At 47.7% G+C, this 20,408-nt stretch overlaps 1 protein-coding gene across 1 annotated transcript; it reads right to left on the bottom strand.

Moving 5' to 3' along the window:
• Window positions 1-707: 707 nt before the first annotated feature.
• Window positions 708-13,811, bottom strand: LOC135902602 (flavin-containing monooxygenase 5-like). Its single transcript, XM_065432793.1, has 6 exons — window positions 13,678-13,811; window positions 9,140-9,375; window positions 7,723-8,140; window positions 6,086-6,412; window positions 2,246-2,446; window positions 708-1,918 (listed from the first exon to the last, which is right to left on the bottom strand). The coding sequence occupies exons 2-6, from the start codon at window positions 9,349-9,351 to the stop codon at window positions 1,454-1,456; spliced, it is 1,623 nt and encodes a 540-aa protein (XP_065288865.1). The 5' UTR covers window positions 9,352-9,375; window positions 13,678-13,811; the 3' UTR covers window positions 708-1,453.
• Between the last annotated feature and the right edge of the window lie 6,597 nt (window positions 13,812-20,408).

Below are 20,408 nucleotides of genomic sequence, written 5' to 3'. Positions count from 1 at the left end.
TCAATAAATTCGCAAGTATACACTTTTTGAGGCGACTTTGACGGTACTTATTCGGCGATGTCACATGTATTCATCGGCAGAAAGATCACTACGACATGTGCAGACATCGAAACGTGCAGATTTGTTTGAAATGTAAGTCAGCACTAACGACGTGTGCCTGACATTGAGGTACAGAAGCAGTATTACGGTAAAGGTAGAATTAAAAGAAAGGAAACGATCGAGACATCGCATTACTTAACAAAACCAAGCGGCTAGTTAACATGAGCTCCACTTCGTGTAACTCCATGGGTTCATTGCGTTTGTATGCGGAACGCACCTGGCGCGTTTTTGGACCGGGCTGTCCCAAACACTGGTGAAATCGGATTCATGTCCACTCCCACAGAGGTCAGCGTCTTTTCTGCAGCTGTCGCCGCGGAAGAAGCAGTCTGGCACCCGACCAAAGGAGAAATCGCAGCTGCGAACTCCAGCCATGCATCCTTGCTGCAAAGGGTTGTCGTCTGCTACTGCCAACGAGCGTACTTTTGGAAGCGCCCGTTAGGTGGCTGCGCACTACGCGTATATGATAACTTTTTTCAATTACCCACAAACTAACGTTTACAGTCAAAGCCCTTTACAACGAAGCGCTTTGGAACCTCCAAAATCCTTTGTTGTACAGTTCGTTGTAAAGGTCGCATGCGAGCCGTTCGCCAGAGAATTGACTAATCACATTCAACAAAACATAACCTTTATTTAACATAATTTCAGGAAGCATACAACTAAAGAGGTCGCAGCTTTCATTCTGAACACTTCTTCGAACGCAACGTGCGACTTCAGTCGACCTCATGGCGTGGAGAGGTTCACGGCATGTTTCCCGGCGAAACCGGGCTACCATGGGTAACAGCAGTGCCCGGACACCCCCACGTGGCATTTCTTGTGTTGTCGGCCAGTGCTCTCTATGTAATACCACAGCTCGTGGGCGGCTAGCTGCGAGAGTGCATCGGCGGTGTGGCTACGTGCGTTCTTTGTAAGGTAACTAATAGGTCGGTGGGGGAAGTCAAGAGAGAGAGAGAGAGAGAGAGAGAGAGAGAGAGAGGGGCAGGGTGGTTAACCAGATATTAGCATCCGGTTTGTTACCCTACACTGGGGTTGGGAGATAGGGGTTAGAAATAGGACAAATTTCTTCTTATATATAGTAGAGGCAAATTCGATGTAGTGCTCTTCGTTATAGGGGCGTTCACAATACATATGAAAGACAGGAATTCGGCTGGGACATACGGAATCCTTTGTTACACAAGTCATTTGGTTGTAGAGGCGTTCGCTGAAGAGGCGCTCGACTGTAATATGTTCAACATGGTGGATACACCTGAACTGAATGAATTGAACGCAAGATTGGAGAGGGGCGCAATAATTTGAGTTTGCTTGAATTGGGCTGAAACGATGCTGTTCGGGAGGCGATGAACAACGACGGGCGCAGTTATTGGGGATGCTGCCATAGTCCGGAAAGTACGTACGCAAAGGCCAGCACGAAGAAGAAAAGGAACATGTAGACGAATGCCGACGGGCCCTTCTTTTGTCTCTCGAAGGAGGCGCATCGATCGTTGAGCGGGTACATCACCCTGTAGCTGGTGTCGAGGATGGCCTGCCGTGCGCCGGACCACGGGTGCGGGCCTTCGAGCCGAAACTGGTACGGCACGCAGGGTCCGAGCAGCGCGCGGAAGAGCTCGTTGTCCGTGAAGAAGTACTTCAGGATGTTGGGTCGTGCGCCGATCTGGCTGGCCAGTTCGTCCATGTAGTCGATCCAGTCCACCTGGATGGTGTGGCGTAGCGATGCGACGTAGCGCCGTCGCATGGAGTCCCGCTTCTTGCGGATGCCCTCCAACATGGCTTCCTCCGAAGGGAGCGAGCGTTTCTCGAACAGCATGTGGGCCATCCAGCGGCTCTGTGCACATGCGCAATCGAGACAAATATTAGTCAACCCTGCTGTCAATGGAAGCATAGAAAGGTGAGATGATAGTTAGTCAACCCTGCTGTCAATGGAAACATAGAAAGGTGAGGTGATAATGCGGGAGAAAGAGCTGCGCAAACTGACACACACACACACACACACACACACACACACACACACACACACACACACACACACACACACACACACACACACACACACACACACACACAAACAAACAAACAAACAAACAAACACGCGCGCGCGCGCACACGCTCACGCACGCTGCGTACTGTCTGAGGCGTACTGTCTGAGACTCACCTGCAGCTCAGATATGGGGAACATGGCTCCGGCCGGCTGGACGAGCCCGATGATGGCCAGACTCGGATGCTTCAGCTGGGGCGGGAAGACGTACTTGTACAGCTGCACCTGGTTGTCCACCACGGGCACCGCGTCATTTGGCAAGAAAGGAAACTTGATCTGGTATCCCGTGGCCAGGATGACATCGTCCAATAGGGTCGCCTGAAACACCACACGCCCATAAAACCCTGAGATGATGTCATCTCAGGTAGAATTTACTTTTATGCGAAGCATACTAGCCGCACAACCACGCTCTTCCTTGCTGCGCCGAGCACGGCTGCGTAGCTACCATTGAGGGTATGAGCCATTGTTCATTGCTGCGCGTCTCATATGTGGGTCTATTCTCTTTTAAGTTTGCTATGTTTGTTATTAAGTTGCTTCTATTTTTATGCGTTGCATAATGCAATCACTCAGTTCAGCCCTTGGGCGCGGCCGGGCAGCCACCATTGACCTTTAGCGCAACCACGTGACGTGACGTCACGACAGCCGGAGGAAAAGCTGGGCCCCAACTCGCGCAATATGCAACGCATGCTTGGCTTAACCAAGCTAAGCCTGGCCATTTTTATGCGAAGCATACTAGCCGCACAACCACGCTCTTCCTTGCTGCGCCGCGCGCGGCCGCGTAGCTACCATATGACGTCATAACAGCTGCAAAAGCGGAGGCTCAACTCGTGCGCTCGCTTGCGCCTGCGTATCTACATAGCCGGGTCTCAGCTCGTGCGCTCGCCTGCATGAGTTGTTTCTTTGTCTAGCTGAACCAAATATAGCCAAGCAACAGCAGTTCACCAGGCTAAACAGTGGTTCAACAACTAAAATAAAGGCTAGTATGCTTCGCATCCTGGGCTTAAGCTTAGCTAAGCCACAGCCATTTTATAATCACATCTCCAGACGTTTATACCCTGACTACTCGGCATTAGTCACACAAATGAAGCCAAATACAAACTTTTTTCTTTTTTTGTTAAAGACGTAATTATCGTAAATTCTGGTGGCCCGGACAGATGGCACATGCTATATCTAATTCTAAAATCAGCGCTTTAACATAAGACATATACTTTAATTTAGGCTGACACCCAAAACGTGGTTGAGTTTTATGTCATTTCGTGCCGCCGTTCTACTGTGATGTGAAAAAAGAAAGAAAACCAGGTATACATTTTTAACGCATCTCGTCAGTGTATAAAGCAATAAATATTTCAGTAAGTTTAAAATCACATGCATTGTGCTGATAAAACTGATTTTATTTCCGAGATGCATATTACGTAGATGCATAGTCGCGCAGCTATTAGCGATGCGAGAAAGAGGGATTCTGCTCTATGAGAAGCGAAACCTAGGAAAAAATTATGGTTTCGTTTAGAACGTGGATTTGAATGTGCAAAACATCCGCATGCGTTCGCCAGCTTGGGCGCTATAACGTAAAACTATTCCAAACTTTTCTATTCCAATTCTGCTATCAGCCCTCCACGATTGGTAAAAAAACTTTTTTCGACCACGCCCACTTCACCTGTCTGTCGCACGACGTCACGAAAACCGCGATACCTCCCCATCTGATCTGATGTGTACACACTGATTATGCATGATTTGACAGAAAAAAGAAAAATAGTTATTTCTGATTCGACCCCTTTTCGCCATTAGCCGTCGGCTATTGGTAAAACGTTTTCGGGCTGCACCCACTTCACCTGCCTGTAACACGACGTCACAAAACCGCACAAACTCACCGCGTCAAAGTGACGTGTACGCGATAAAGATGCATTAATATGCCGAACAAAACTGAATTCTTTCGGAATAGCCGCAGGCTGCCCCGTTCCGAAAGGAATAAAAGATCGCTGCCGCCGATCGCTGAGACGCTGGCTAGTCGCACCTGCCGGAGAGCATGGGTGTATTTGCGTATAATAAAACTTCTTGCGTGGCCGTGTAACGTTTTCGAGCCATTTCGGCACGTTTACCACCTCATTCTGCCAACTCTTCTTTGCTGAGGGTCCATTTTAGCGTCATTCTTGAGCTTCCGTTGCATGCCGCCGCGATTTTCGACCAGCCACCACAAGCTAAGTACGGGAAAGCCGACCAATCGCAGGCGCCGGCACCACCCTCTTCATCCGGTTATCGATTTTCAGTGCACTGGCTCTGCCCCAGCGAATCCTTCTCTACTTGAGCGTTCTCCTCGCCTCTTGTCAGCCAATTAGATACGACAAGCCGCTGAGTGTAGGCAATGTTATTCGTTTTTCAAGCAAACAAAAGTGACCTCCTATGAACGAGGAGAGCGTTTGATTGGTTTGTTCAGACAACCCTGTGGGTGACCGCCCGGTGCTTGCGTCGGTGGTTACGCAAATTTGACGTCAGGAGATTGGAATAGAAACATATTGGAATAGTTTTACGTTATAGGGCCCCTTATTTTCAAAAAACGGTCTTTCGCTTGAACGTGTTGGTCTCCTTGCGCTCTGACCCGCCGTGGTGGCTTAGGGGATATGGTGTTGCTCTGCTAAACACGAGGTCGCAGGATGGTATGGTATGGTACAGTTTTATTAAAAGGCGTGACTCATCGGCCTATTAAGGGTAACGGAGTTGAGGAATTGGGAGATGAGGACAGGGCCAGCCACCGATGAATGCTTCCCGCACGGTTGCACCATGCGAAGATTCATGCCCGATCCCGCAGCAAAGGCGAACAGCGCTCGCAGGACACTGTCGGCCTCCGCTAAGGGATGAATCCACTCTTTGAAGCTGGCCACATGCCCCCGGTGTTTTTGTCGGAGGGGTGCATACTTTAGGTAGCTCCCACAGCAAGTGCCTGGAGGTTGTCGCAGCTGCCGTTTTGAACGCTGGGCGACCTGTCTGTATGGGTGGTAGCTCTTTCGCCTTTTTGCCCCAAGAGACGTCTTCTTTCCTTGTGTGCACGCCAGCGTGCAAGTACATCTGGCATAAGTGCATTCAGTACCGGTGCGGCCCTTGTGCACGAGTACTTGACATGCGCGTCTGTATGCGCTTGCAACACTTGCCTGCAGGCTTGTCGCGGGATCAAATCCCGGCCGTGGTGGCCGCATTTCGATGGGAGCTAAATGCAAAAACGCCCGTGTCCCATGCATTGGGAAACGTTAAAGATCCCCTGGTGGTATAAATCCGGAGTGCCTCACTACGGCGTGCCTCGTAATCAAACGTGGTTTCGGCAAGTAGAACCCCAGAATTCAATTCAATTCAATTTGCACTGTGGTCTCACATATGCTTTACAATAAAAAAAGAAGAACCTCGTTCTCTGCGGAAACGCTGAAAACAGTTGAAATGCGACAGCAATTGAATGTTTCAGTAACAACTACGAGTTTAAATATATGTACTACGTGTTCACATACGCGTGCTTGTTCCATGCCTCTTTAGAGCGCAGGTCTAATGGCCCGTTCCTGCGGCGAGCGGCGGCGGCAGCGTAACCGAGCGAGCGAGCACAACAGCGACAGGTGAAAGAGCGAATGCGTATAGCGGCAGATGAGAACCGCGAGCCGCGAACAGCGGAGACCAATGAAACCGGCCCCGTCAGTGACGTACGCGCGGGAAACTGGTTTCAATTTTTTGCAGTAAAATTTCCAACACTCCATGGTAGAGGAGTTCGAGCACTCCTCTACCGCATGGCGCAACGCAACCTGCACCTTCCTAATATTAACCTAAGTCACTGTTTTCACGATGTACCGAAGAGTGACGCGCATGGATTGTGCAACCTATGTAACAAGCTTAAGGGATTTCGTTTTGACGAACAAAGGGATCGAGAAATTTATCACTTTCCGGTAGTAGTTTTGCCAAAAGCTAAGTTGCGCGACGACTCACCTTGTCGTCGCCTTGGAAGAGCACACCGTCCTCGGTGAACTCGACGATGTCTTTCTTGACGCGAACCTTCCCGCTCAGGATGAGGTTCGGCAACGCGTCGTTGATGGTCGGGTGCTGCGCGTTGTAGCGGTACTCAGGCTTGAGTCCGTAAGCCTCGTGGTTGAAGAGCCCGTTCAACAAGTTCTCCACGTAGTCGTTGGTGAATGAGACCGGCAAGGCGCGCAGCAGGTAGGTCTTGAGTCGCGTTTTAAGGAAGATGTCGATGGGCACGCCGTTGGGGCCCACGCGCCGGGAGACCCAAGCTCCCCTCCTCGTGGACAGATACGTCTGCGAGGAATTCGTTGCTTAAGCAGCCCGGAGGGGCCGGGTAGGATCCCGCGTGTTAGACAGAGTAACAAGCTGCGTCCAACATGTTTCCAACAAATTTCAGCCGGTCAGAACATTTGGAAGAGCCATATTTTCGTCGCGGCACCACGCTGGAGGGGTAGGAAGGTTGTATTCACTGTTTTCTGCATGCGAGGATATAGGCCAACGCACATGCCCATGAATGTTATTTGATCTTCGTCCTGTCTTTCTTTCCTTTAAACTATGTGATGCTGACACTGATGGCACCTTATACTGGTCATTCAAAGCGCTCCGGTAGCTTTTCAAAGGTATCGTAAGACAGCGAAGATAAGCTTTACTGTGAGCTTAAGTGGGCCATATTAGCAATGAATAAAGTTCGACTTACGCGTGCTGACCTGCTTATTACCGCGTTTAAAGCTGTCTTTCGCAGAACTTATAGTAACGCTGCAAGAGCGCTTCGAAGCGACTAGACAAAAGTTTCATCGGACGTTACGGACTCGGCCAGCTGATGTACAGACGCGTAGACACACGCTTACGCAACGGTCCATCAGGGGTGCTACTATGTAAAACTATCAAATTGCGCCATATATCGTCAAATTTGCCCACTTGTGAGTTCTGACTGGCTCACTGCGCCCTCTCTCACTCACTCAAAACGCCAACATAACATAACTTGAAAACACGGAGGAATTTGACGGGACCCAGATCTTGGGCTGGTATAATTTAAGTCTTCGCCTTTCGCTCGAATCCATTTGTTTTTTATCATTCACCTATCATGGTTGGCCTGCCCTGGTGACAACTTGTGCGGATCGAGCACCGCTCGGTCCTCGCACGAAGTGCGGAAAGGAAGAGCATTGAACAAGAATCGTTACTTATTCCGGCCCTGGTGTGGGGCATTAGTGAAATGGCTCCGCGCAGAAATGACGAAATTTTTAAGTCACGCTTACCTCAGGCGCCACGTGACTGACCTGCACGGACCTTTGAAACATCCATGCTGATGGAGAAGCGTAGTCACACGCACAAAACGCAGTGATCTGTGCCTGCGGTCTGAATATGTTCACGAGGGTTTCGACGGGAATTTAGGGCGCATGCTCCTTTCCCAAGCCTATCACCCCTGAAGATAGTCGAACGCCAGGCCTTGGTACACTTGTGCCCATTTGAGTACCAGTGGGTGCGCGGCTGCGGTGGGAAGCGAACCCACAATCTCCCGCAGCCGTGGCGGGCGCTCTACAACTATAGCCACGGATTCGGGAGGTTGATGCAGTCGCGATCGAGCTGCTATACGTCATGCTTACCTCGAAGGCAACGTAACTGGCGTCGACGACAGCGTCGAGCCCTGAGTTTCCGATGCCGATCACGGCCACCCGGCGGTCTCGGAACGTATCGGCGTTCTTCAGGCTGTGCGTATGCACAATACGGCCGCGGAACTTCTCCTGTCCCTTGAAGTGCGGCACGTTCGGGTGCACGTGGTGGCCGACGCACACGGACACGGCGTCGTACGTATCCGTGCGGTAGGTGTTCGCTTCCAGGTCCCTGACGAGCACGTCCCAGCGGCCCGTCTTCTCGTAGTCGGCGGCAGGCGTGATCTGCACCACTTCGTGCCTTGTCTTCACGTGCTTGGTGACGCCGAAATGGTCGGCGTAGCTCCGGAAGTAGCCCAGCATCTTGGTGTTGTGCATGTAGTTGGGGACGTCCTTGGGCATCGGATAGTCACTGCGGGCAGAGAAACTCCTAAAGATGCTCTTGGTCTTGATGCTTAAGGGTGGCGACCTCAGCTCAGGATGCCTTGAGCTCGAGCAGTATCAATAGGCCTTTCAACTAACCGAAGCTGGTCGTCCGGACCAGAGCTCGCCGAGTCTATCTCCTAAAGCTCGAGTGTGGAAAGGTGGAGGTTGGGGGAGGGAGTAAGTGGATACCGATCGCACCCGCCCACCATGTGCCTGAGCGTCACGGCCTTCTCACTGAAGCGGCAATGCGGGGAGTGCTGGCTAGGATAAAAAAGGTAGAGCTGATTTGAAAATTATAACAGCGCTAATACATGCAACCACAAAGGAACAAGTTTGCATGTATTAGCGCTGTTGCGATTTTCAAATCAAGTATGCACCAACTCGGCCAAAAAGAAGATTTAGTGAGGTGGAGCAGGGAAGGATGAGGGAAGGAATTGGTCTGGAGCGCGCGAACATGTCGTTTTTGCTCTCTAGGTAGGGATTTGTGCGTGTGTGTAGGGCTGGGGGGGGGGGAGATAATGTTTGTCGCGACAGTCTATAGTGCAGCGCCGTGTCTTTGTTTACAGGTATCAAGGGCTGCATGTGCTCGGGATCGGCTGCCTTAATTTCGGCGCCCTCACTGTGAGTCAATGCTTGAGCGATGGCGTTAGCCGCGATCTTGTACGCGTTCCAAACTCGAACGGAGGCGGTCCGTTCTTTCCGTCGCGAAATTGGCGGTCCGTTCTGTTGCGTTCGTCCGATAGCAGACAACACGGAATGATTGACAGCAGATATCACTTCACAATTGACGTCATGGCATTCGTCGCGGTTCAAACTGACCAAGCGTGTGCGGCTCGGTGGAACGGACCGCCTCCGTTCTATTTTGGAACGCGTACAAGATCGCACCACTGGAGACCGCTGAGAAGGGAGCCTTCGCCCGGCAGTGAACTTAAAGGAAACGTGGCAATGTAGTAACTTTTTGAAAACAGGCTGGTGATGATCATACCTGAATGCGCTCATCTCTTTGCTGGTGTTGATAACGGTGGTGCGCATAACGGACGCCCGCCCCTCGACGTCATCGTCGTGGTACGCCCAGAGGCCTCCGATGTCCGCGGACCGCTCGTACAGCACCACGTCGAAGCCGTAGTCGAGCATCTGGCGCGAGCACGTCAGTCCGCTCGACCCGGCGCCCACTACGCAGACCTCCTTCTTCGACATGGTCTGGTTCCAAGATTACTGGTGCTGACTCGAGGAAGAAAAAAATAAAGCCAGCCAAATTAATGGTAACGGGACATATAACAGTCAGCACCAGAAGGAGAGAAAGAGGGATGCAAAAAAGTAGTGGAAAGGCTTGCCCATCAATCGAGAGCTGGTTACTGCAATGCTTTATGCTAGTTACTACCCGTGGAGCTGGAAGTACAGGAGCACATATGGTGTCAATATCAACACAACTCACACTGCGCCACACTTTGTCGTCTGCACTATACGTATATAAGTAATTTGGGCTCTTTATATCTACATACACCATGTGCGCTATATGCGCAGGTTTCTCTACTATTCGCTAAATAGAAAACAAAACATCATTAGTAATCGTCCGCCGATGGCAGCTTCAATATAGCACTGGGAACTGGAGCAGAAGATACAGGGAGTTTCCTTTGCAAGTTCTCTATGTAGTTGGCCACCTTCGCTAATAGTTTCACCATCTTGATGTGCTGACCCCTACTCGTAATTACAGTCGGTTCCAGCGTAGGAACTTTACTGGGATGTGGGCCTTGGACAATATTTCATGAGACATCTGGTTGAGCTGTCAGACCTGCCACTAAATAGTATTCCCATAAATTGGAATACATGTTGGAGCTATATTGGGCTGAATGGCAATGAAACTTTGTGGATAATAATGTGCGACTCTGTGCATTGCGGATATCTTCTATCCATCGTGCATTCTTCTTCTATCCATCGTGCATCGTGCAAGTTTGTAGGCGTTCATAACTTCACCAGCGTGACTAGGACAAATACCGCGGGAAGGAGGGGGAACCCCATGGCTCTAACTTTCAGTTGAATTTTACTGTAAAGAAACAACCAATGTATAAATAACTACAAAAACTCCGTCATTCTGTGAGTGAACATAAAGGATCACGGCCACGTTTTTGCGTGTAATCCCAGTCGGTTTTGCTTTTAGCTCACGCCAAAGAAGCAACATTTTCCAAGTCCTCTGCCTCCTTTAACCTGCATGATCACATGATTATAGTTGCACTCGGCTGCAGAAGGCGATAAAAACTCTTGATTAGCAGAGCTCTAATGATATACGTTCCAATACCAACCTTTGAATGTTTCGAATGACTGGAACGAAGGCCAAAAGAAACAATATTTTGCTTTTTCTATTATGTATTCTATTATTCTATTATGCATTCTATTATTCTATTATGCATCTAGAAAGGAATAATTTAAGCCAACGGGCTTAAATTATTCCTTTCTAGATGCATAAAAGAATTTTTTGGTCGTCTTCTCGCGGTAGGTGCCGAAACTGCTATCACCATAACATCACTGCAGCCTCTTCGTTATGACAAGAGTTCGTGTTCCCGGCGTTATAAACCTACCACGACGAATGGAATTGATATTCTGTTGTCTGGTTTGCACAAGGAAGCTTGCAAATTGCTTACCAACCCTTCGCTTATGACATAACCATACTTTGTGAAAACAGGCTGAGAAACTTGAACAAGAGCATATTCGCCCTTTCCTTATTTTCAAGTCGGTATCAGCAACTCTCGACGTTACGGAAACGAAGGAGTGGGCTAGAATTTAGGTTTTCTTCGTTTAGAAAGAAAGGCTTGCATAAATGCACCGCTTCTTCAGTTACTTTGCAATTAATTTTGAGCAGAGTCTATATTGTATACGACAGAGCGAACTAACAGACACTTACTCACAAATGCTTACCGTACAAATGCGAGCTGTCTTCGGCGACAGACCGATATGCGACGGACCAATTACAAAATGGGTTAAAAACTACCTCTCTAGCAGGACTCAGCTTGTCGAAGTGAATCACGAGTGTTCTGAGATTACCACTTTTACCTCCGGTGTTCCGCAGGGTACTGTCCTTCCCCAATCTTATTCCTAATATTTATTAATGATCTGCCTGGTATTGTCAGTACTAACATAAGACTATTTGCTGACGATTGCATAATTAATCAAGGAATCAACTCACTTGTGGATCACGATGTACTGAATCATGCGCGAAAATCCATAACAGACTGGTGTTGTAACTTACAAATGAGTTTTAATGTAAGCAAATCAGCCGTCATGCGTATTACTAGAAAGCAGAACGTCTCGATATACCCTTACGCAGTTGGCAGCACTCCGTTGACAACAGTTAAAGAGTATAAATATCTTGGCCTGGTAATGTCAGACAATCTCAGGTGGGACTCTCACGTTAAAGCCGAAAACATCTAAAGCTTTAAGAAGACTTTTCTTCCTCCGAAGGCGCCTCCATCAAACTACACCAGAAATTAAATTACTCGCCTATACCACATTCGTTAGACCTATCTTAGAATACGCTAACGTCTCCTGGTTTCCACATACTAATAAACTAATAACAATGCTAGAGAGAGTGCAGAGAAAGGCAATCAGATTTATTTACAACGAGTACAACCTAACTGCCTTTCCATCCCAATAATTAACAGAGCCGGATTACTCACTTTACAAAATCGTACCCAACTTGCTCGTCTGAAAGTAATCTACCAACTACTACATGTTATTTATATATAGCTTCCGCTGCTTGGCTAAATTTGAAACTAGGCAAATGCGTCATAATCATCCCAAATGACTACAAAATTACCGTTTTAGCACCGACTACTTTAGATTGTCACTCTTTACACTCTCATCCAGAGAATGCAACAACTTACCTTCACATATCACTATGTCCATCAGCCCATCACTAGAAGCCTTCTTACATTTTTATGAGATTCACTTACATGCCTCGCAGACATGACTTGTCCACCTTATTCCATTGTGTTGCAAATACCATTAAAAAACTTGTTAATTGTTGTTTATGGCTTCCTTAAATTATTCTCTTCTCTGTAAAAATTGTAGCCCACAAAAATATATATAATCTAATTCACTTTGTACCACCCCTTGTATTCGGGCATATTGATGACGTAGTCTTGATGACTAATATTGTATGTTCTCCATGAACAACAATATTGTAATACTTTCACTATTCCACAAGAAATTACTCCACCTGTATACTCACTCTTCGACCTGTATTGTTTGTATTGTGCGTTTCTTGCCCTCCGTGCAATAACCCCTACTTGCGATTGGCAGTATGTTCAAAGTAAATTTTAAAAAAATGCGACTGACATACAGCAAATACAGCAAAGCTGTATGTCAGTTGCGCGTACAGGTCTCGTACCTTCACAGCCGTCCGACTGAGCAACGCTTGCTTAGACATCAGCGTTGACCATGGCAGCCTGCAACGCTCGCTATGCTCAGCTACAAACGCCAGCTATTTTCGGCCTTGACATCGCTTTACTTGCGCGTAATTCCTTTGCCTCCACTACATATATACAACAGCTTCTGTTTTTTGGCCGAGTGGGTTTCTTGTCAACAACGCGCTTCAAGTGAAGTATCTGCTGGTTGTTTCCACCACGACTGTTTACAGTTATAAAGGGTATGGAATCAGAGACAGTCTCGCTTGCTGTGTGTTGTATTGTTTCGGCGCTATAACCCTCTTCTGGAAACATGCACCAACTAGCCCCCCAACAAGTATTACTCAGTTACATAATAACAATTCTCACTTAGCAAAACTCAGTGCAACAAAGGTCACAAGAAATTTGGTAATAATCGGGAATATTCCCTGTAATTTTTCTTTTTGATAACTCTAGCTCTCTTGTTGTTGTGGGATTGAACCCAGTTAGTGTTTGAGGCATGTCCACTTAAGACTATCATCAGTATCGACTTGTGCGTGCCTAAAATTATCGACGAAATATATTGGCCTTTGACGTACTTTCGTTGTCGACTCACGCTATACTCAAAGACCTTTTCGCACAAGAATACGTGGATTGCCCTTTAGCAGAAAGTTTAGGGCTGGATCACGGGGTAAGTAAGAATAGGTTGGTTGGATGTATCCAAAAGGATGCTAGCCTCACGATGGACATATCTTGGTATGATTTTAGGAATTACAACAAACGCACTAGTAGCGTATTAAGGTTCATTACTGAGTCACTTAGTTCATTAAGTAACTTATTAGCGATCACCGTTTGATATATTGTTGCGCGTCGCTGCTGTGAGTTTTGACAAGCGAAAATTGTCACTGTGTCTCAAATTTCCTGTTGTTTGTTTGTTTAATAACCGCACACAAATGGGAAGGTAGACTACATAAGAGCCGGCTATCCCAGTACACAGTTGAAAAATTGTGGCTACCAATTTCCCCATATATATAAACACACACATGCTACAAACACATACTTCTAGCAGTTAGAGGCGTGTTTTGGAAACATCCCATATTCACACCGGAACAGGTAACCACCCCGTAATTAAATCAAAACTCACCCGGACAGCTAATAGCGGCGTTGTAGATATGCCATACGAATGCGCCACGTCTATACGTACTTTAAGGGTCTTTGCCTCGAAAAAGCTTCGCTGGTTACAGCGGCCGTTGTGCAAAGCACTAAATACTAATACATGGACCCGAGAAACGTGAGGACGAGTGCGCAGTTGCACATAGCGACGGCAGAGGAGATTACGGAAGGATGTCGTTGTAGCGGCCTATCGCAGAGCTCGTTTTCATTTTTTTCCCCTCTCTTATGGAGGGTAACATCTGTGGCCCATATCTGCAGAACTCCGCACCTCATGAGCGAAGGGGATCTCTGCTATATAGCTCTGCTGTCTTTGTTTTTCTCTCACGCACACACATGTACGTACGCCTGCGCGCACGCGCGTCTGTGTGTCTGTATGTGTGTGTGTGTGTGTGTGTGTGTGTGTGTGTGTGTGTGTGTGTGTGTGTGTGTGTGTGTGTGTGTGTGTGTGTGTGTGTGTGTGTGTGTGCGTGTGCGTGCGTGCGTGCGTGCGTGTGTGTGTGTGTGTTTGTGTGTGTGTGTATAAGCATGCAAGCATGTAGAAAAGGCAGAAAGACAATGAGAATGAAAACCAATAAGTATAAAAACGAAACGATCATAAGAGCACTGAGACGTAAGCGGCTGTTTCATGACCTACGTGACACGCATGCCATGACATTCATGTCATAAACTATCATTTATGTTCGTCACACACTCTTGTCATATTATGCCAATTTTGGTACATACCAAGACGTACGCGGCTGTTTCGTGACCTGCATGACACGCATGTCACGACCTATTATATATGTTCGTCATACACTCTTGTCATACAATGCCAATTTTGGTACATACCAAGTTAACTAAACGGCTATGAGAGCACCAAGACGCAGGCGGCTACATAGATAGATAGATAGATAGATAGATAGATAGATAGATAGATAGATAGATAGATAGATAGATAGATAGATAGATAGATAGATAGATAGATAGATAGACAGATAGATAGATAGATAGATAGATAGATAGATAGATAGATAGATAGATAGATAGATAGATAGATAGATAGATAGATAGATAGATAGATAGATAGATAGATAGTGTCAAAGTGGCAAATGTACGTCAAGAAGAGCTTCGCATTTAATAACGAGTAGGAAATGTCCACGACCATGAGGCGCCGGGCACCATGACGTTCTGTCACGCAGTGTCGATATCTTCAAAAAAACACAGTTCTTTTACTGCCACTCGACTTGACGGTCAAGTCGGTCAAGTGACTTGCGGCGGTCACCGCATGTCACTTTTTACAGATACTGCTGTTGTATTGTTTTTTGTTTACATGTACCGATATTTTGTATCTTTTTTGTTGTATTTCTGTCTACTCCTGTAATGGTCCGTTCTTGGACTGACAGAACAAACAAACAAACAAACAAACAAACAAACAAACAAACAAACAAACAAACAAACAAGTACTGTGCTTGGGATCTCCAGGGCGGACGATGAAATCCTGGTGGTGGAGGTGCCTTTCTTTTCTTTTACTTATAGGTTGTTTTCCTTTTATTGCAACAAAACGCTCTCTGTTGCTTTCTGTATTAAAAAAGGATATGTACACGGTAGTCAGGCACCACGCATTTCTCGCTGCTTTTCGCACCAGTACCCAACGCAGTCCAGTATGCCGCGCCTGTCCAGCGCGCGACACGCTCATAATCAGGTAATGCACTGGACAATCGATACTGGGTTTTACCGCGACAGCACTAAGGGCCCTGTGTCGCAGAAAATCCGGTGTCGGCGTTGGCGGCGTTGTCCGTTAGCGAAAAAAATCATCGCAAATCGCGCATCCCGAAGAACGCAGGCCCTCTGCATGGCGCAGAGGCGTTACTGAACTAATTGAATTTCTCAAAGTAAAATGCGTCAGAGAAGTATTAAAGTACTACTTTTACACAACCTACAGACATGATAGCGTCGGATTGTAATCCTGTCAAAACGCTGGCTCCTGATTTCACCTTGTTCTCGCTTTGCTCATCGTATTGAATTTCCATCTGCCGCCTTCCCCGTGTTTTCCATGTAGTCTGCAAGGGTTTTATCGGTGCTCGGCCCCGGCTGTTCACTATCCATGAAGAAGAGCAAGACAGACAGGTCACGCCGCCTATTCTGCATGTTTAAGAGATGAGCGGCTTAACAGGCCGTACCCATTGTTCTGGTCTCCTCACGTCTCGACAGCGCACCGTTGTCGGAGGATGTTATTTTAGGCTCTTGGCCAGACGCTCAGTCTAGTTTCAAGGCCATCAAGGCATTACTGAACTTTTTAAAAATTACGGGCCTGGACTGCAGACTTTGAGCATGCCAAACTGCTTGCCATATGTTCTACATCTTCCTTCTATCGTCATCGTCACCCATCATGCACCTCTTTCTTCCCTCTTTCTTTCCCTCTTCCCCTTCCCCCATGCCGAGTAGCTGGCTAGAGGAATATACCTCAGGCCGACCTCTCGGCATTTCGTGTCATTAAACTTCTTTCTCTCTTCTCTTCTCACCTCGTGCTCTTCACTGACAAGCTGCATTTCTAAAGGCAAACGGCGGTCTCCGAAAAAAAGAGGGGGTGGGGGGGTTGAGAAGTTACGGGGTAAACAAACTCCGGCATCTGACACCGTTGACCCACGTATGGCTGTAAAGAGAGATAGCTACAGAGATAAGCTTTATTGTCCCTGAGACCCAAGTCCGTTTGGCTAATGTTGTTTCCAGATATAGCGGTGTGCGAAGGCAAGGAAAACCGAGGGGATCGCTTTTTCAGTAATAATAACGAGATGAAGCCAACGAAGGCACAGAGAAAATTCACACATTTTTTTCATTAAACTGTGTAGTTTAGTGCTGATTAGGGTTAAATTTGCGATAGAGTTCGTATTTAAAATAGAGAAATATGGAAATCAAAGTGGAAGAAACAAACTTTGCTGCCTGTGAGAGCCAGGCCCACAACCTCCGCATGACATGTGTGTGTGTGTGTGTAGAGAGAGAGAGAGAGAGAGAGAGAGAGAGAGAGAGAGAGAGAGAGAGAGACTTTAACGAAAACAGGATAGTTTTATTGAGAGTTGCTTCGCGCCCCACCTAGCGTGTTACTCCAGGCGGATGCGATGATATTAAAGGATACATGCAGAAAATGCGGCAGACACATTATAACATGCACAAGACAAACATCATATATACAGAATGCAAATATCTAGCTGAGACCAGCTTCTCGTGTTGCAGACACGTGCAGTGCTCAACCAAATGAGCTACGGCAACGGTTGTTAAATAAATAATGAGTAATGGAAATAACAGGCCAACGTAGGGCCGGTTATACCAATCATCAAAATAAGCTCCAGCGATGAAGGAATGTATGGAACAAACAAAACGGACGAAGAAAACAAAAAGGAAAGCAAGGAGGGAAAAATAGTGCAGGAATAGAGTATCACTTAACTCCGGTGTAGCCTACTTACAATATCGTCTAGAGCGCTTAGAATCGGCGATATGGAAGCGTCTAGCCACCATCGAGGGTTACCAAAACAGCCTTGATCTGCGTAGTCATGGTGTAAAAAAGCAAAACACCACAAAGAATAAAGCACTACAGGTACTACAAGTTCACATAAACGTGCAAAAAGTCAGGTAGCAAGCACTTATCGTGTTTCAGAGGAAGGAAGGAAGCAGGAATAGCCGGAAAGACAGAGAGGTTAACCAGTTCTCAGACCGGCTGGCTACCCTGTGCGGGGTAAGGGGGTAAGGGGAATAAAAGAAAATAGGAAAGAGATGTCACGAAAGAAAAAAGGAAAGAATAGCAATAAAGAAAAGGTAAAAAGGAAAGGAGAAAACGGCACTGCTGAAAGTCTGCCTCTAAGACAAGTTAGGCGTGAATGTACTGCATAAAGCCACTATCTGTCAGAACGTCGCGAATAGTTGCGACAGCGTGTCTGTGTTTGTCTGCGCACGACAAGGGAGCAAGGAACTTTCTGCAGATAAAGGACGCTTACCCAGCTAATTCAAACGGCTGCGCAGGGTCGTCTCTCGCGTCAGCTCGTATTGCGTATGCACACGATGAGCAGATGTTCCACTGACGCATCCAGAGTGTTACAGTATGTGCAGGTAGCGGATGGCCTCATCTTGATTCGATGCATCAAGTGAGGTGTTCGATGCATCAAGTAAGGGACTACTTCCAGGCGTAGTCGATGCATCAGTGTATCAAGAGGCGATTTATGCGTCACTATATGCTGTGACAGTTATCCATGCACCAACTCCGTTCCATGTTTATCTGCATTTTGTATATAATATAGTTCTGTAATTGTCAGCCAGCGCTAATCGTAGCCACGGAGACGGATGTGGATCTCCCATTAAACTGCAGACGTATCGCAGGCTGTCTACTAGTCAGGCGGAGCTAGTCGTGGGTTCGGCGCCCACGACTAGTAAACTTTACTTTTCTTTCACTTTCATTTCCTTTCCTTATTGCAATATAAAGGTTTTCGGAAATCTAACCTCGATATATTGGTAATTATGCACTTCAATAAAAGAAACAGCTAATTTCTTTTTTTTCATTGGGTTAGTTGTCTGCTGGCATCATATGCTTGCACCGTATAAGTCGTTCTCAGATTTCTCCTCTCCCACATAGGCCAGTAGGACAAGTTGCTGATAGTGCCGTAGAGTACAGTGTCAGTAACTTGCCGCAGTAGGAGAAGCGTGCAAACTTTGTACCGCATTTTGACAGGCAAGCAGATCAACGAAGCCGCGCTCTCTGAAGTGGGCGAGCAATTGTAAATGAGTTTCGTACCAGCGCCTGCCGTGAAGAGGGACAACGTTGCGCGTTGCTTCCTCCACTCACTTTTGTGGCAGCTCATTACGCTGATTAGAATGCATTGGGTGAAGTCGAGAGTCTGATGGAAGCCCTTCTGGTCGGGATGATGCATACTTAAAGGGAAGAGGTCTGAAACTTAAATAACCATTTGAAACCATTTTGGTCGGTGTCCGGACCTCTTCCCTTTAAGAATGCATTGGGTATGGCTTATTAGAGCATTATTTTCCTAAGAGACGATAATCTTTATTACGTTGCGTACGTGTGTTTGCTTTGAGTTCACTTGTTTGCTCTGCCTGTGTTTGGTTACTTTCATCACTTGTAACTCTTTCCTATTCTGTATATGTCCGGCACAGAGGCAGTAGTCAGGTGTGAGCACGCGAACATCCTTACAGAGGCTGAGCGACACGGAGTCAATATTATGGCTGAAGGTTATGGCGTCTTAAGGTTCCACAGTAGTACCGACCACCCCGGTGTCGAGCTTAGAGAGTCAGGGCCGCGTCAGCCATCAGCCTCTAGCGCACCGCTGCGTGCGAGCTCAGGCCACAAGGGGCTACCGAGCGACGCACGCGAGAACACAGTATTGGCATGAGTTGACGGAAATTGTTTATTTTATCCGCCGCCACCCGACACCGCACAAACGCCCGGTCCCGGGGCGGCTGGTAACCAACGGGGTCTCACACCAAGGGCGAAAATATACGCAGGGGCGCCTATAGCACGTCGCTGCGAGAGCACACGCTCAAGCTGGGACATGCCATTGGAAAAGTCCCGGTGGCTATGCTATTTTCTCTGGCGATAACCAATGCATGGGCCAACTCGCGAGAGCTCGGGCAATCAATCTCCTTTGACTTGGGCCTCCGATAAGTGCGGGTCGGCGTGGTACGACCTAGCGCGAGCACTAGGCACCCGTTCTTATAGGCTCAGCTAACCAACTAAGCCGTTCCGATAAATTGCAATGGAGGCACAATGGGCTGAAGGTAGGGAGATTAGAGAAGGTCAAGATCATACAGATGATTGGGAAAACGCATCTGCATGCAGCAAAATGCGCCCTCCCAGACAGACAGACAGACAAAGAACTTTAATAGCAAGGTCCTGAGACGCTTTGCCCTAGGGCAGAGCTGCGGGCCGTTCTCACGTGGGGACTGGTAGGCCGAGCCTAACTGCCGCATCGTGGGCTCTCTGGACAGCCCAAGTTTGATGTGCATATTCTGAGCTCCGGATGGCAGAGCTCCATCCTTGTTCTGTGATGCGATTGGGTCCATGTAACGAGGGGCATCGCCAGAGCATGTGTGCGAGATTGCTAACAGCCCCACAGTCGGGGCAAGTAGAGCTGAAAGCCTCTGGAGTGATCATGTGGAAAAGGGCCAGCCAGGTTCGGATAGCACTGCGTCTGAAGCATGCGTAAAGTGGACGCCAGAGGTCTAGCCAGTTTGCAGTGAAGGGGAGGATAAGTCCTCCTACCCAGATGATAGTGCGTAGTAATTTCGCTGAAAGTAGTGAGAATGTCCCGAAACTCGAGAACCCCAGAGTCTGAGCTCAATCTTGCTCCCGCGCGGTGGGTTAGTGCGCGCGCTTGGGAGTGGGCAATGTCATTAAGATTGGGAAACGAGTCAAGCTGGGGGTCGAGGTGAGCCGGAAACCACGTGATGGTGTGCGGAGAGATTATCTTGTTCTTGAGAATCTTGTGAGCCTCCTCAGCGATGGATCATGAAGCGAAAGCCTTGACCGCCGATCTCGAATCAGCCATTCTAATAACGAACTGGTTAAACCTACAGTGCACCTGTGTTCAGCACTCTACGCCAAGTTAAATTGAGACCAAGTGCAGTGAAAAAGAGTGAGAGATAACCGAAGAATTCACGCGTGCTAGGAGCCTGTCGAGATCGGTACATCAATCAAATCCCAGGCAAATCAAAGGCGCAGGC

The sequence above is a fragment of the Dermacentor albipictus genome, chromosome 3, assembly GCF_038994185.2.
Source record: "Dermacentor albipictus isolate Rhodes 1998 colony chromosome 3, USDA_Dalb.pri_finalv2, whole genome shotgun sequence".
In the NCBI taxonomy this organism is placed as follows: domain Eukaryota; kingdom Metazoa; phylum Arthropoda; class Arachnida; order Ixodida; family Ixodidae; genus Dermacentor; species Dermacentor albipictus.
This window is presented reverse-complemented; position numbering and strand designations above follow the sequence as displayed.